At 36.1% G+C, this 17,393-nt stretch overlaps 1 protein-coding gene across 1 annotated transcript in view; it reads right to left on the bottom strand.

Annotated features, from left to right (window-relative positions):
* LOC123866865 overlaps positions 1-17,393 on the bottom strand; it is a 59,865-nt gene that overhangs the window by 6,494 nt on the left and 35,978 nt on the right. Inside the window, exon 2 of the mRNA XM_045908605.1 lies at positions 718-776. Within this exon, the coding sequence (XP_045764561.1) occupies positions 718-776 (59 nt within the window). The remainder of the gene's footprint in view (positions 1-717; positions 777-17,393) is intronic.

Here is a 17,393-nt window from a genome sequence, read left to right as displayed (position 1 = left end):
GAGCAGCAACAATAGCTTGCACGTGCTCCTTTCCGATGTGAACACAATATGCCATGGTTCACGGCAGATGGGGGAAGCAGGTGAGAATCGCAGTGGTTACCTGCCCCATGTACAAACATGCACTATTTAGGGCTGATTTTTAAATCACCAAATAAAATTTAATTGATGAATTTTTTTGAAAAGTGCAACAGTTGAGTTTTTGCGGGCTTTTCTGTGGAATCTGCTTTTCAAACCGTGGTAAAATCACAGACGTAGCATAAGAGACACTAGTGTCCTACATGAAATAATGTAGAAGAAAATCGACGTAGCTGGTTGAAAAGGTGTCTAGTAATAAGTAGGTAGGTAATTCTTTATCCAAAAAGACTAACGGCCGTATTCACAATCATTACTGTGAGGTATCACAGTGCGCTAGAACGCATAGTGTAGGTTCCACCAATCAGATCATTGTAAATTGACCTCATAGTAACGTTTGTGAATACGGGTGTAAGCACCTAACTGTTTAAAACAGAGTTCACACTGCTGTCATGCCTATTACGTGTATTGCATATAGGTACCTACTGACTTTTGTGAAATCTTTTTGAAAAGAAAAAAATGTACTAGAACTTTGCTCTCACACTGCAGTTCATCTGTTTAGGAAAATTTCATAAACGAACCGTTTAATTAATTATATTTAACAAGGAGTATAATAATACATAATATTAAGCAGACTATATTTACCTGCCCCGCAGTATCACAGATTTCTACGCAGACCGGTCGATCATCAACGTCCACCACAACTGTAACAAACAGAATAACAGTTTAAAAAGTCTGTAGACTAGAAATATAGTTAAGAAATGTATCCCCTTAGTTTAGTGCCTATTATGTCAGATGTCTGTCAGATAGTTCACCTACGATGATCGCCGCGTACCCACTCGAGAATGACTTCTGGGGCGATACACACGAGGAGTCTGACGCCTGATAGGCAAATGGTCCTTCAGTCTCGGGACTCTGAAGGTGCACCAGTGTGTTCCGTGAGGTGGTTCGCTAACTCATTGTTCAATACTGAATGATGCCACCGAGCTCATTTGATATTGGTTGGTTCTACATTGCTGCTTCCATGAGAGATAGTAAAACGACTTTTCGTAGAAAACCTTCAATAGATTAAAAATAATTGATGTCAGATGAGCTTGGTGGCTATCATTGAACACAACACTAGCACTGACACTACACTACTAGTGGCTCACACTGAGTGAGCGAATCACGCCGCGCTGGTGCGCCACAGATAGTACCTATGTAGAGACCACAGAAACTATTTCTAATTCTGTGGTAGGGACATTTAATCAGTCGCAGAGGAGGGTCTCTATTTTGGCAGACACCGCTGGCTGGGTTGTACGAATGGGATCGGGCCCCGTGCCTCAGATATACCAGGCATAATGTGAGACTAGTCGGTAAGAGTCTAAAACAACCTCCGTGCCTTCACGGGCGTGGTAATTTCCCCACGAAAAAAAAGGGGAATGGACCGTTGAAATATTGGAGTTTCTACTAAAAATACGTAATCTGTATCTGAAAATTGGATACATATCTACAAAAGATAACTGAAACAGTAATTGTTAATTGTCAGTTAAATGCAATGCGTCGGATAGTGGACAGTCAATAACTTGTTAATTAATTAATGCGCTATCGTGACGGGCGGTAATTAGCAATTAATTAACGGTAACGAATTATCTTCGCCACTGGCCAGCGCAACGGAACAACCGTTTTTGTAGCGGAGTTACTCGTATTGAAACATTTTCCTGTACTGTATACATATTTTGATGCATTTTGCAATAGTTATTCATCTCATTGTCTATTTGTCTTAGAAATTGTTGTATCGTAAATACCTAGTAGTACCTACCTAAGATTTTGACGGCCTCCTAGGCGCAGTGCTAAGCGCTGTGTGGTGTTATAAGTGGGCGGTCCCGGGTTCGATGCCCGGCAGGGGTATGAAATTTTATAAATCCTTTTATGGTCTGGTCTGGTGGGAGGCTACAGCCGTGGCTAGTTGCCACCCTACTGGCAAAGCCGTGCCGCCAAGCGATTTAGCGTTCCAATACGGTGCCGTGTAGAAACCAAAGGAGTATGGGTTTAATGAAAACTGCCATCATCACTTACCAGTAGGTGACATTGTAGTCAAGGGTTAACTTGTATTTCAATAAAAAATAAAAAGTAATAAGAAAGTAGGGCAGGGAGCCGCTTGATTCAAGCGGCGCGGGCGCAAGACCGTGCCGTGTAGAAATCCCTACAAGAGACCAATGTGGATGTCTATCGGTTGATGATGATGATGTTAAATAGGGAATGACACATCCGCAACTTTGTCGAGGTGGATTTAGGTGTTTTAAAAATCCTGTGATTTCCGAGACAGGAAGTAGCTGATCTATCTCTATACCAAACATTAGAAATGAGTACCTAAAGCGGATGGGCCGCGGAAAACTAGTAGATAGACAAACTTTCGCATTTATAATATTATTAAGTATGGATAATAATGGATATTGATTTTAAAAAAAGATTTGGTTAACAGATGGTTGAAGAATGAAGATCATTCTTTACCTACTAAGTAATACGAAATATCTCTAACCAAACGAAAATTTTTAGAAATAGAAACAGCTTTTTTCCTCGTAGTTTACTTTTTTTCTCCTTTCAGATAAAATCAGGTCACCTTTCCTCAAACGTGGTGCACAACAAAAGAGAATCTCGTCGACCGCAAATTGCGAAACCTTTCATCAGCCGCGTTACCTAATATCATTACAGAGTTATTCAGTGCGGTTTTCTGTGAATGTAATTTTCCTAAAAGGATATTTTTGTATTGCGAAACGGGTTTCGGGTTTCAACAATAATAATTGAACATTCATACAATGTTTGACCTTTGATACAAAATAAATAGGGTTTGTAATAGACCCACTGACTAGAGATTTTACGGAGGTTCAATTCCGATTCCGAAAGTTCGGAGCTTTCGGTTCTTCGAATTTCGGTTCCCATAAATTTTAATCGGAAGTTATATCGGAGGTCGAATATCTTTATTCGATTCCATTGTTTTTATTTTCATCACCCAGGTATAATAAGACCTGCTTGTATTATTTTTTGAACTGATAATACCTAATATAAATGATGAATAATGTGTGTAATTTTATTTTCTTAGACCTGTCCTCAAAACATCTCTCTTCTGTCTCTGCCTTCGATTTCTGTTCCGGTTCCGACAATCCAAATAAAATTAGTGGTAATTATATTCAACAGCAGTTGTAAAAGTTTACTTGAATAAAAATATATTCTATTCTATTCTACCTTTTCACGGCCCATGAAAGATACAGAAACCTAGAGGACGGACATAGCGTGAATTCTCTGTGGAATAAACTTATAGACGTAGGCAAGGCAGTAGGTAGCTACGTTCCTTTATGCGAAGTGATATCTCTTATTTTCGCAAACCAATACCTACCATTATATTATTGTGATTGACGGAAATTGGAAAGGTAGCGATCTTCAGCAATATGAAGTTTTTGATGTGACAACGTCTTATAATTCGATAGAGCCGGCTGCACGCACGAAAAAACATGATTCATGCGGCGTTACCTCGCTCTGAGGCGTTCCATGTAAGGCTTGAAGTGCAAGCAAGAGCGCGGAACGAGCGACAAAGAAGCACAATCGGCCTTTGTTGTCACGTTCAACTATCGTCAGTAAACCGACTTTACAGACAACCATTTTTTTTGTAATGAAGGTAATGAATTTCGTATGATAATAAAATTAATTAATAGTCTATCATAGAAAGAGTCTGTAATCAGTATGGATGGTACCCACTGTTGATACGCCCTATTTCCGTTGAAACCGGGATCGTGCATCAGCGTTGCATTTAATTAAACCGTCACTCGTCCATTGCTTGCTGACAGCGAGCACTAAAATTCTGAGCACAACTTTGTAAGCAATGTATATTACATAGAGGAACATAAAAACGTAATATTGCATTAAGGGTAAGCTCACATTGAAAAATATTGCCGCGCGATTTTATTTCGTGCAGTGTAATCTCCCTATTTGAACAGTTTTTACCGCCTTTTACTTTCCCGGTAGGTGTGTTAACACCTACCGGGAAAGAAAAAACGCTAGAGTAGGTATTTTAGCGCCATTTTAATAGTTCGTAAAAGTTAGAGTAAATATATTTTTAGGGTACGGAACCCTCAGTGCGCGAGTCTGACTCGCACTTGGCCGGTTTTTTTCGTCAAATAATATACTACAACTTCAAAAAAAGTCACAAGAGAAACCATTTACGCTAGAGAAAGTTTTTATAGGAAGGAATCCAAGGTTGAGCCTCAATCACCTCAACGATTGACAAAATGACACTCGAGAGCTAAATATTATATTCGTCAAATTTTACAACTGCAAAATATTAATATAAGGACAGAGCTACACTCTACAATACCAAATACTAGCATAAGCTTTACGTTTTAGCTAAATGAAAAAGTAATAAGTATGTAGTAAGTAATTTGAAGAATTTCTGCTTTAATTTAATTTAAGCCCGCGCTTATTAGTGAGCCGGCAATGGTTTGATAGTGATGATGATGAATTTGTATAGCTTTAATAAAATATTCCAGTGAAAACCGCGCGTAAATAAATCGCTGTGTGTACTCGCCCTTTGTAACATAATAGTTAGTGGCATGGTCCGGATACGCGGACTGAAGTAGTGCGGTTGTAGCGAACATCCTGGCTTTTGTTTTACAACCGGTTTGCGAATGTTCATTTAGTTTATTCTGCAACATGTAGACTGTGGAGGCTAGAACTTCGCTCGTGTGAATGATCTCAACACGTGACGTGAAGTCGGTAGAGATAGAGTTGCGAAACAAAATCAGAAATAGACTTATTTGACAACTTTTTAAATTAATTACTTACTTACTTACCTACTTGAATTTAAATAGTTGTCAAAAACCCCGACTGCGGCTTGTACTGCATCTTTCCCAGCCACAAAATCCGCTACTTTGATTTTTTAAGAGCTGCATGTATCCGGTGATAATATGATATGAGCGCCATCATGAAGAACTTATCAATCAATTATCATATTTTATTAAAATCGGTTGGACCGTTGACTAATTACGAGCGGGCATAGGAACGGACATACGTACATAATACAGGTTAAACAAATAACCCTCCTTTTGGGCTTTACCGTAGTAGGGTGCCTAACTTAACGAATGCTACATCAACAAAGTGGGGGTCTCCAAAAATTTTTTTTGCTTTTGTACCGAGTGGGATGTCAAATGAAAGAGGAGAAAATTCTGAGTTCATAAATAGAAACGTAAGTACTACAACATTAGAATATACCAAGCCACAGAAAGGGAATTTCATTATAATATTTCAGCCTTTATTAAGACTATCGTAGTCGGGTTTTAGTTTTCAACTTTATCTTGTCTAAGTACCACCTATCTTCAAAAAAAACCGCGGTTCAGTAGGTTTAATATCTTGTTCGCCATCTACCGCGAACATTTACATGATTATTTATCTACTATTTACCTACTAGAGAGTGTTATCTGTTACGTAAAGCAGATTGCTTTGCTACGACTTCCTGAGGCGCTTGGGATTGTTTGAACGTGCAGGCAATGTCAAGATAGGCTTATTTGTTATTTGTTCTTATAAATGCACCACCTGGTGTGTTAAGACATTTGATCTGTTAGGTCAATGAGAGAAATTTTTACCAGGTACCGGGTGTATCAACGCTGATTTTCAGTAGGCAAACGATAACTTTAACTGCCTAATTTGCAAGTGATCCTAAGAATATTCTAATATCTATATAGCTATGTCCTTTGCATCATTTTGGTTGCCTGTGGGACCGCTTGGTAGCGATAAGGCCGCTAAATTGTACCTGCCTATATTTTTGATTTGCTTTTTATGTGTTTTTCTGTACTAATTTTGTGGTGTACATACCTACAATAAAAGTATATTCAATAATTCAATATTAAAACGGATACGGAACTCACAAGTTCGCTGTTGTTGGCCTAGTCAATTGCTATGTATAAACATACGGAACCCTAAAAATGTTTGCAACTTAATGTTTATTTCATGTGAATTAAACAGCGTCTTCAACTGTTTAAAACCAAATAAAATCGCAAAAGTAACCTTATAAATTTATCTCAATCGGAGAATTTCGTATGAACTTAATGAGATCGACCTTTATTTTATTTCGCTAATTAAAAATTTAAATCGATTATAAATTACTTCGACATTGACTCGGACATGAATTTTTGGGCTTTCTCTTTTTAGAGAATTAAGAGGCGATTCATATATTTAACGATAGGTATAGTATTTGTGAAATATAAGTATTTAAAACACCTCATGATTGCGAAACCCGACGTGCAAATCACGCTGCAAATTTTTTTTTCATGCAAGCCTTATCAAACCACTGATAATTTAAATTTTTAATCCTAAGTGCAGTTAGATGTTTTGAAAGATTTCCTGCGGTTTTTATTCACAGTGTAGAGTAACCCTTACGATTCAAAGATTGAGTTTTTGACGTGAATTATTCAGATTAATTTGTTTGGAAAACTTCATTTATTTATTTTTACACAAGATTTTAAATCTTAAATATTATTTGTTAAAGAAAATATCTTTCGCTATACTCAATTCATTATTTCTTGAGCAATCTCAAAAGATAAGTAGGTATACCTACTATACCTAGCCCGATTTCAGCTTTTAATTTAGTCGCGTGAACTATTCCAGAATTTTTCTATCAGTGCTTGACTTGCTGAGACTGGAATACTTACCTACCTTAGCTTCATTTAACTTATTCCAGTAAATTTTAAGGGAAATCAATAACCAAAGTCCTAATTAGGTACCTAGATACATACGAAGATTTTTTCTTATATTATCTTTATTCGCCGATAAATACAGTAGGCCACTTACATTACTAAATCATTGTTTGACTCATAGACTTACGAATTTTCGCATGGGCGAAGTAAAGAAAATAAGATCCATTTTGTCACTTTATTCATACTTTGACTTTGAAATTATGTTTTACTTTCCAGTTTCAATGAATAATAAAATGTGTACCTGGAGAGACCCCCAGTCCCGACGGGAGAATGACCTCGGATGCCTTACATAAAACTCTCTATTTGCAAAGTAATTTTAAACCTCATCTCCTGGGAATAAGGTTTTATTTAGTGGGATAAAAATATTCTGTGGAGGTTCCATTGACTCCAGACGGTCGTGATAAGGCATTTAACTCCGCTAAAGCAGGTTGTAATTAAGTTTTCTTGTTACAAACCTAGACAATATACAGATTACTTACAGTTTTTTTTTAATTAAAAATATTCTGTATAAATAATATTATACTTACTTGGAAAGTAAACTTAGGTAAGTAGGGAGGTACCTACCTAGAAACTTAATTGTTATGAGGTCCACAAAAGCCCTAAGGGTCTTTGCACACAACCAGTGTATCTTTTCAACTTTTTGCAAAGATACATTAAGTAGTAATCATGAATATAACAACATTTATTGATTCTCTGAACATACCGATAAGAGTCTTGAATGGATTCATCTGTTTGTGTTTACATTAGGTTTTTTAGTAAAGGCTAAGGTAAAAAAAGTTTTCGATAAATACGAAAGGTTGTTGGCACATTTTTGTGTACAAATTTACTATTTGCACGTACTTACCTGTTTCCTGTTTTATTGTGCCAATAATAAGTAAAAAAATAGAACATTGTGGAGAAATTTCAGGCATACAGGTTTTCTCACGATGTTTTCCTTCGCCGTTGCATAAAACACATAACTCAGAGAAGTTAGCGGTGCGTGGCCGGGGTCAAACCCTGACCCCCTGATTAGGAGGCGGACGTCTTAATCACTAGGCTATAACGGCTTTCTGCGGGTCTTTTTGCGGCGAATTTGCGTTAGGTACCTACTCTTACAAAAACAGATCATAGACAGCTGTTATCCGCCAATAGGATTGATTGTGATCGTCACATTGTGGCTATCATGTTGCGCACTGTAACACGGTCAGCAATATTTATTGAACGTCTGAACCTTCCCTGTGGGTACCAATTATTTACTTCCTCAGCCAATGAAATATGCATTTTATTGAACGATCGAAATAAAAAATGTACCTACGTTACGGTAACAAAAAGTGCGGAAGATAAAGTAAATAAAGTTAATCGGCAAACGCGTTGAAAATAACACTCGTTTGTACATACCAACATGTACCTACGGAAATGTAACGTGATACCTACTCGGAAAAGTTTATTGTCTTCGATCTTTCTTCCTTGGCGCCACTTGGAGCCAATTCTTTTACTAAAACTAAACTAACTGAAATACCAAAGAAGTGTGTTGATAAAAGGACAGTGTTGCACTTTGGCAATTTATTTAGGTTTAAATAAAAGTAAGTATTTATAGCTTCTTAGGTCTTCTTAGTTCTAGGTTTTATTTAGGAAGGTACTTACTCATGCAAAATAGACAGATATTCCAAATTAAAACTTAATATCTATTCTGCCTATAAGGAACTTTGAGATAATACAGTAATGACATTATCTGAAAATTTATATACAGCAAAATATGACTGAATTAGTAAGAAGCTTTTTTTTTGCACGCCTTTAATGGCTATTGTAAATTGCACGTCTTTTAAAAAATAAAAATAAAACAAGTGTACACACAAGTGTTATAATATGGTAACAACGTACATACCTACATAGTAACAGTGTGCTAAGTTTTAAAATAAGTACCTATAAATACATAAACTTATATTAAACATTAAGTAACTTATAGTTTTAACTTTTCAAAGTACCATTCTTGATTGGGTGTGCTGTACAATAAATAATTATTATCTAATTAATGAATAATGAAATTAAAATGTTCTAATTAATCTACATTCCACTCCCTTATTCTTTGGAAATTAATGGAAAGTTAGTAATTACATTCTGCTAGTTTAAATATCGGACTGATTTCCATTCCCTAACTATCCTATTACATACCCGTAACCCGCCGCATCCCATTTATCGTCCAATAGGTCAGCAGGAATTGGGTCTTTTTTCGGCGCCACCTCGACCCAATAGCGCGATAAAATGCCAGTAAACGCTTGTTTCCAAGCCAATAAGGTTACTGGTTGGTTTTTTAGGGTTCCAAAGTAAAATTAGGAACCCTCATTTTTTTTAATTTATAAGATGAAAAGTATATAATACAGCCTAAGATTCGTCGTCGTTCTTAATATATTTTGTTCATCTAGTAACTAGTTCATCTGGCCGTCGTCGTCGCGTCGGTCTATCTGTCACAGCCGTAAAGTTGAAATTTAGCAGTTATAGAAACTTGGTATCCATACTCAGAAGCATTATTTTAAATATTGGAAAAAAAGGCCATGTTCGAGTCAGACTCGCGCACTGAGGGTTCCGTACTCGGGTATTGTTTCCGACATTTTGTCAATTTTTTTCGAATTTTTTTTTGTCGAATATAAATTGAAGTGAGTAGGTAGCGATTTTATAAGTGTAAAATCGAAGGAGAAAGCCCCATAAAAAACTGCAAAATAACAGCATAAGTCGAATATCAGATGATAAATTATTATAGCAGTGAATTTTAATTTATGTCACTATTACACGGAAAGGATGGCCCGATTAATAAGAAATATCGACATAACTTTATCTTAAGCAATCACTGTTCGGATTATTAACTCAAAATAGGGTTCACACAATGTTTCATGTTGATACAATAACGATTACAAACCATTTGATTGTTCATTTCAGTCTCATTTTTAGATAAAATTCATTTTTAAGTTATTTTTAAGTTGACTTAGTTTATATTTTATATGAGATTTGAAGCTTATTCAACTGTGTACAGGTTATAAGAGATCCAAACTATATTACAAATAATCAAAATTATCTTCAATTTTCGATTCATTTGCAATTTTTGGCAGTCCTATGAGCTACGAAATATCTGCAATTCTCCTTAATAAACTGACAACCCTAGGTCAATAGAGCGCCAATCAATGCAATAAATTTGTGATTTGCGATAAATTAATAATTATATGATAATCGAAACATTAATGTTTGAAATTGTAAACTTTCGTTACGGTTCAAATGTAGCTTTCGCCTTTTTCCTTATCTGCTTTATATTTTACTAAATGATGCCCGCGACTCCCTTCATGTGGTAGACTTTTGTCTTTGATTGGTTCTAAAGGTACTTATTAGTTACTACGTAAAAGCAGACTACATTTATAATTAGACTAAGAATTTCCTTAAACAGCAGGAAAATGCAAAGATTTCATCATCTTTGGTTTAGCAAACAGTCATTCTTCAAACAATCGATATCGGCGATATGTTTACAAACACGTCATTACTCTAGACTGTTATTGCTAAAAATGGATTTACGTTTACACTCCACGTCATGTCTCCGAGAGACATCTGTTTACATTTAGGTTCTTTACGCACTGCATCATATCCAAATCCGAGAAAATTCAGATCTAGAAAACCCAGATCGAGTTCGGATGTTGATTTTATACTGCATCTGTTTCGGCTCTTGATCTATATTCTTTGCATACTAAGCACAAGCTTTCATACACATAATATTGTGGTAAATTAGTACACTACTCCGAATTGAACAAATTCTCGGTTTCAGAAAATAAAATTCGGATCTAGTGCACAACGTCTCATACATCTTCTTAAGATACCCGACATCCTGAGAAAGACATCAGATTATGTAGGGTTTTTACTTATTAAACCCCCTTCAGTGGCCTGTGGCCATCCTCAGTGCGTAGGAGACTGCGAGATTTCTTACGAACACATCGTTATACAGATAGTCCTACTACGGCTTCTTCGGATTCGGATCAGATGCAGTGCGTAAAGAGCCTTATTCTATAAAAGGAAGGTAAGTATATAAATGGTTCTAATTTAAATTTCGCTGTTTACGGGAAAAGAGATTTATCGAACGAGCGTTTGCTGTAGTGTTTTCTTTTTCTCTTAATTTCGTAATCGTGGGAACAAAATGTTTACTTAGATACAGCTATATCTTGTCTTATAGATATTTAACTTAGAATGAATCATGAAGAAAAAAAAAAGTTATCACAACTTTTTGATGGCCGCCTTCTATCCGTCCTATTGGAGAATCATTTATCTACTAACATTTAATCTACTAGTAAATTACATGTAGTAGATATGAAAGGATTTGGGAACCCTCTGCATTAAATTAAGAAAACCCCTGCCCTCATGCGAATAATGTAAAGAGGTCACGGCCTTCAGTAATGAGGGATACGAATTACAACGCAAAGGGAGACTCTAGCTTGACCTTAGTATCCAACCATGAATATCGTATTCAACGAAAATAAACAACGTGAGCTACATATATCAATCGAGAAGTGATAACTGATAAGAAGCAACAAGACAACAAACCAATTAAACAATTAGGTCATAACACATAACGTGGTAATAAGATTGTTTCCGTGTATCTATGAATATTTACAGTGATCATTATTAAAACATACTTACTTAGTTATTTGGTTGTTACTGACACTATTTAATCATTGCTTTGAATATTCAGACTAGACCCCCAACTTATCATGCCCTAGCAAATCATTGTGCGCCAAAAATGAGAACTATTCCAAGATCACCTGATAAGAGTTAGAATAGGTACATTAGTTTGGTAGCTAGATGCTCTACCCTTATGTTTTGGCTTCGGGGTGGACAGGAAAAATAGGGCAGTCACTTCAACGTGCTATGTTTATGAAACGGACTTTTGGGTGTCTCTCTAAGAGACAAAATTCGTAATGAGGAATTTCGAAGGAGAACTAAAGTGACTGCCATTGTCCTACGAGTTAGCAAGCGAGCCGCCTCGGACGTCTGTTGCAAAATCGATAACCATTGGAACAGACGAGTTCTGGAGTGGAGACCACATACCGGCCTCCAGCCTGCTGCCTGGACAGACAATCTCAAGAGAATGGCGGGAAGTCTTACTACGTGTTGGCTTGGCACTTGACGTGCTCTCGAAAGAAACTTAGATATCTTTCTTGTGTAGATGCAAATAAGCAATCAATGAAATTGATTGTTTGATTGATGTATCAAAATATGGTCCTTTGAATCGGATTACTACTAATATAGAACCAGTGGGACACCTATATGGACTAAACACTCACAATTAATGCAGTGTCATTATCAAAAGTTACGTAATGTCCTTGTAATGACATAGTAGAAAAAATGGTAGTAACATAGGTAGATCCTGATCATCCACTGTGGTATGCCACAGTGTAGTTTTTATATAATAGATACCTACACAAAATTCGAAACAAAGACTCCCACTTTTGATTTAGCACGTAGGTTCTACACCATTGTACAGATGTCCTTGCGACTACCAAACAGACACGTAAATCAAAATTATATGGTTATGTAGATATACTCTGGTTGTTTAGAAATTGTCAAGCCTTAGGCCATCATGCATCATACAATCCAGTAGGTAGGTATACGCCTAAGTTAAATTTTTAACGCATCATAAATTCTGGCAATACAATATAATATGTATTATTAGGTAGGTGCCTGTAAATTTTGCCACAAATCTAACGTTAAACCTATACTGAAAGATATTTTCTTCTGATTTTCTCCTTCTAAAAGCGATGCCTTTTAAAAGGAAGAACTTTTCCGATATCATCTACTGAATGGGAAAACTGTGAAATTCTCACCGAAATTGGGAAAGCAAAAGTTCTTCCTTATTAAAGAAAACGTTTTTGCAAGGAGAAAATCTGAAGGAATATCAGGAAACTCTCAATGTACTAGTGGACTGATGTGTTAAATACTTACGAGTAAGTAATCCGTACTCGGTACTTGCAAAGGGTTTTTTGAGTTGAGTCACTGTTAAACAAACTCGAAAAACTTTTTTTTGAATAGTGGCTCAACTCAAAAAAAAGAGATGCTGCTTATTTGTTCACAAATTGGCAATATCCCAGCAATCAGAACATAAGTATGGGCCTTTATCAATCATAGCACGGGTCAGTGGCCGACGTCTTATTCATTAGTGCTGATTTACACAGGGTCAGTAGAAAAGTCAGTCGCAGCGCCAATGTCGGCGCCGCGACTGACTTTAACTGTTTACATGAAGTAAAGTAGTAGTGGTGCGTTTCTCACGGTGAGCACACGTGTGTGAAGTCAGTGGGAAAAATGAATTCGCGAAAACAACTGAAACGACGATTTAATTATTTGTTGAAAAATTTATCAATTTTGCTGTTGAATGAGTTAATAGAAATGGTAGAAAATGAGACAACTAAAAATAAACGACAATGGGTAAGAAAATGGATTGACGATAGAAACGAAACTGGTGGCTCTGCTTTGTTGCTGAAGCAATTGCGATTTGAAGATCCTGCGGAGTACAAACTGGCTATGAGGATGTCACCACAGAATTTTGACGAATTGCTGTCAATGATATCGAGCTCTATTCAACGACATGATACATTCATGAGAGATGCTTTACCAGCCAAAATTAAACTGGAAATAACGCTGACATTTTTGGCTTCAGGAATGTACTATCGGTTCCTTAGTCACTTTTATCGTGTCTCAAAACCAGCAATTTCTAAACTAATACCAGAAGTGTGTTTGCAACGCTGTTGACCGCATTTCTTTATTGCGGTAATTTAGGGATTTAATATCCCAAAGGCACTCGTTTTCGCCATATAATTGCACCAATTTTAAGGTTTCGTCTTCGCTAAGCTTACGCGTCATTTTTATCGCCAGCGAAAAAAACGTGGTCACTCTACAACGCAGCGACAGTGACTAACCACGCACTGGCTTGTCTGTTTACACGGAGTTTATTTGGCTGGCGCGGGGGTGCGCGGGTGGCGGGGGGCGCCAACTGACTTTAAAATATTCGTGTCCGAATATTCAAGTCAGCGCTGACTTCAAGCCACTGTACTGACTTCAAATCAGTTTACACAGGGTTTTTTTCGGGTCAGCACTGACTTGCCTCGAATTTGTAGTCAGTTACTGACCCTGTGTAAATCAGCTCTTACGTTTAATAAAGTAGGACTTGCTTATATTTAGAACTAATGAGCAAGTCACTACTGACCGCTGATAAAATATAGCCTCCTATTGTATTGATGGTTTTATTTCTTGTTTTATTGCATACCTACTTTATTGTTTTAAAACTGACTTGTTTTTATTGTAAAATCGACTTCAAAAGTAATTACTTATGTACTTTTTTTTTAAGTACCTACAGTAGGTACTCGGCAGGAAATATTGTAGCTACTACTACATCAAGTTGAAGAAACAGATTTCGGCTCCGTAGAGCGGCGTGACGTTTTGTCTATCTCAATTCTCAATGATAGAGACAACAGCCTACAGTAAGAAAAATAAAAAATAAACTTAAGTACTTAAATATTTTTAAAAACTTTGAGACTTAAGTATTAAGTATTTACTTAATTTTGGGATATGTGTAAAAAATCTTTATTTATGCACTTACCGTACCTACCTAGGTATTTTAAAACTTAAAGCTAGGTCAACTAAAAAATCTTTATTTTTGCACCGTACCTAGGTATTTTAAAACTTAAAGCTAGGTCAAAAAACTCGATTTAGGTAAGTATACCACAAAAGTGACACTGTTTTAAAAGAGTGTAGTAAATCAATAAAAATAATTTTAAATTGCAGATGTCTTATACAAAAACTGGAAAGTCAAATAAGTAAATTCAAAAAACTTCAAGCTCAAAAGACCTTTCAGGAAACCAACTCAGTCCATCATTTGAGGCCATGGAAATAAAAACATTGAATGATCATTTACTACAAGATAATCACATGATATCATAGAAAATAACGCCGCCTTAATTGAACAAGAACTTCCTGGGTGCCAAGTTAGGCGATCTAGACCGGCCTTAGTATTGCAGATAAATTTTTTTTGCCCAAGAATAGAATTCTTCGTGGCTGAGTAATCTATACTAATAAATAAAATTGGAGTGTCTGTCTGTAATTTCGAAATAACTACCTCATATTATGCTCATATGGTTATTTGAACGATACCATAACTGAATCACACGTTTTTAAAATTTTTGTCTGTCTGTCTGTCTGTCTGTCTGTCTGTCTGTCTGTCTGTCTGTTTGAAAAGGCTAATCTTTGGAACGGCTGAACCGATTTTGACGGGACTTTCACAGGCAAGTAGAGGATTGACCAGGGCGTAAAATAGGCTACTTTTTTAACCGACTTTTAAAAAGGGAGTTGTGTTTTTCTACCTATGTACTCCGAAATCTCCGAGATTTCTGAACCGATTTGCGTCATTTCTTTTTTAATCGATAGAGGAACTTTGCGACATTGTTTCATTAAAAATTTGGAGTCCAACTCCTCAATCCTGATGCTGCAGGGGATCTGACCAATCCACGCGGGCGAAGCTGCGGGCATCAGCTAGTATTTCATAAATGTGCCACCTACGATGCTTCTTCCTTGTATGGTGGAGTAAAGAAAAGTTGGTAGAGTTGTAACTTGGTTGGTGCAAGTTATTGCATATTTCTATAGGTAGATATTCTGTAGGTATATTTTGTATCTAACTATAATTTTTTTTCGAGAAAATCTGTTATTGGCCATATTTCTCTAATAAGCGTTTAAGAAACTTATTGTAATATTTTGCTGTAGATTTTCCTATAATAAATAAAATAAATAGGTTCCTGAGATAACTTTTATGATGATAATTCGTCATTTAATGTTTCTAATTAAAAAAATTCTGCAGGTAACTTGCACAAGATTGGTGCAAATTACAAATTAAACTAAAAACATAAGTAGGTAGGTATTTAAAGATATTTTAATTCCTAACGACTAAATCATACATTATAGTAACTAAAAAGCGTCATCCTATTTATGGTTCAAGAGAAGAAGAGAATTTACAGACAGTTTCGAATATTTAAACGACTATACTCTAGCCACGGAGAGAAGTTAGTATAGGGCTCTCTTTGTTACGTAATCCCATACAAATGACAAAGACAAAAACTCATTTTGAATGGCAAACCAATAAAAATCTTTAAGTTTCACATGTTCAATACTCAGAATTATTCTACAATCAGAGTAACATGACAGTATATATTTTATTACATAGACTACAAACTTGGCGTATTAAGATTATTAAAATTTTAACAAGTAAAAATATTTTCTAAGTAAGCAATTTAGTAAGTAATTATTAGAGTGTACAAAAAGTTCAATCCATTCCATTGGACTTAATCGATCGCACCTGCTGATATTTAAAATCCTAAGCAGTCTTCAACTGCAGGTGTCGCTACTTGCAAACCAAGTTCTGGTACAAGACCACGAGTAGTAAGTACAACTATTTTAAAAGCAACACGAATAATTAATGTAATAATGCCTATAATTCCGACTAGTTTCGCCGCACCTGGCCCATAGTTTCAGTGACACCTGGCAGATTGTTAGCAGCTTTTCATCATTAAACGCTTGATCAACTGTATTTTTAACTCCCGACCCAAAAAGAGGGGTGTTATAAGTTTGACGTGTGTATCTGTGTATCTGTGTATCTGTCTGTGGCATCGTAGCGCCTAAACGAATGAACCGATTTTAATTTAGTTTTTTTTGTTTGAAAGGTGGCTTGATCGAGAGTGTTCTTAGCTATAATCTAAAAAAATTGGTTCAGCCGATTAAGAGTTATCAGCTCTTTTCTAGTTTTCTTGTAGAAAAGAAGGTTAGATAACCGTTAGGTTCATAATATTATGTCAATAGACAAATGTCAAGCTGTCAAGATGGACGTTGCCTAATAATTACATAATTATTTATTTGAAAATGATGTTTTGGAAAACTCAAATACTTTGGATCGTCGGGGGTGTTATAAATTTTTAATTTACACTTGTGTTTAATTTATCTGTATTTTTATGGTGTGTTTATCATCTGTTGGTTATTCCCATCTGTTCTCGCGTTGTTTTTTTCAGAAATTCCTTATTATTTAAGAGCTAAGTGCATAGCAACACCAGCTGCAGCCCCGGGTTCACCCAGGTGAAATTCCTGACAATCCTTTTATAGCCCACTATGAAATTGAATATAATATGTTTTAGAGAAATTAGAATACCATCTGAAGTTTCTAATTAACGATTATCTCAAACCGTTAAGTTCATCGGTTTGAGATAAAATATTATTATCATTTTACGAGTCATTTAGTACCTTTTTAGGGTTCCGTACCTCAAAAGGACAAACGGAACCCTTATAGCATCACTTTGTTGTCTGTCTGTCTGTCTGTCTGTCTGTCTGTCTGTCCGTCTGTCCGTCCGTCCGTCCGTCTGTCTGCCTGTTTGTCTGTCTGCCTGTCTGTCAAGAAACCTATAAGATACTTCTCGTTGACCTAGAATCATGAAATTTGGTAGGTAGGCAGGTCTTAGAGCAGAAGTACAGGAATAAATCTGAAAACCGCGAATTTGTGGTTAAATCATTTAAAAAAAATGTGTTTCAATTTTCAAAATAAGATTACTAAGTATA

Source organism: Maniola jurtina, chromosome 7, assembly GCF_905333055.1.
Source record: "Maniola jurtina chromosome 7, ilManJurt1.1, whole genome shotgun sequence".
Taxonomy (NCBI): domain Eukaryota; kingdom Metazoa; phylum Arthropoda; class Insecta; order Lepidoptera; family Nymphalidae; genus Maniola; species Maniola jurtina.
Note: the sequence above shows the minus strand (reverse complement) of the source record. Positions and strands in the feature narration are given on the sequence as shown.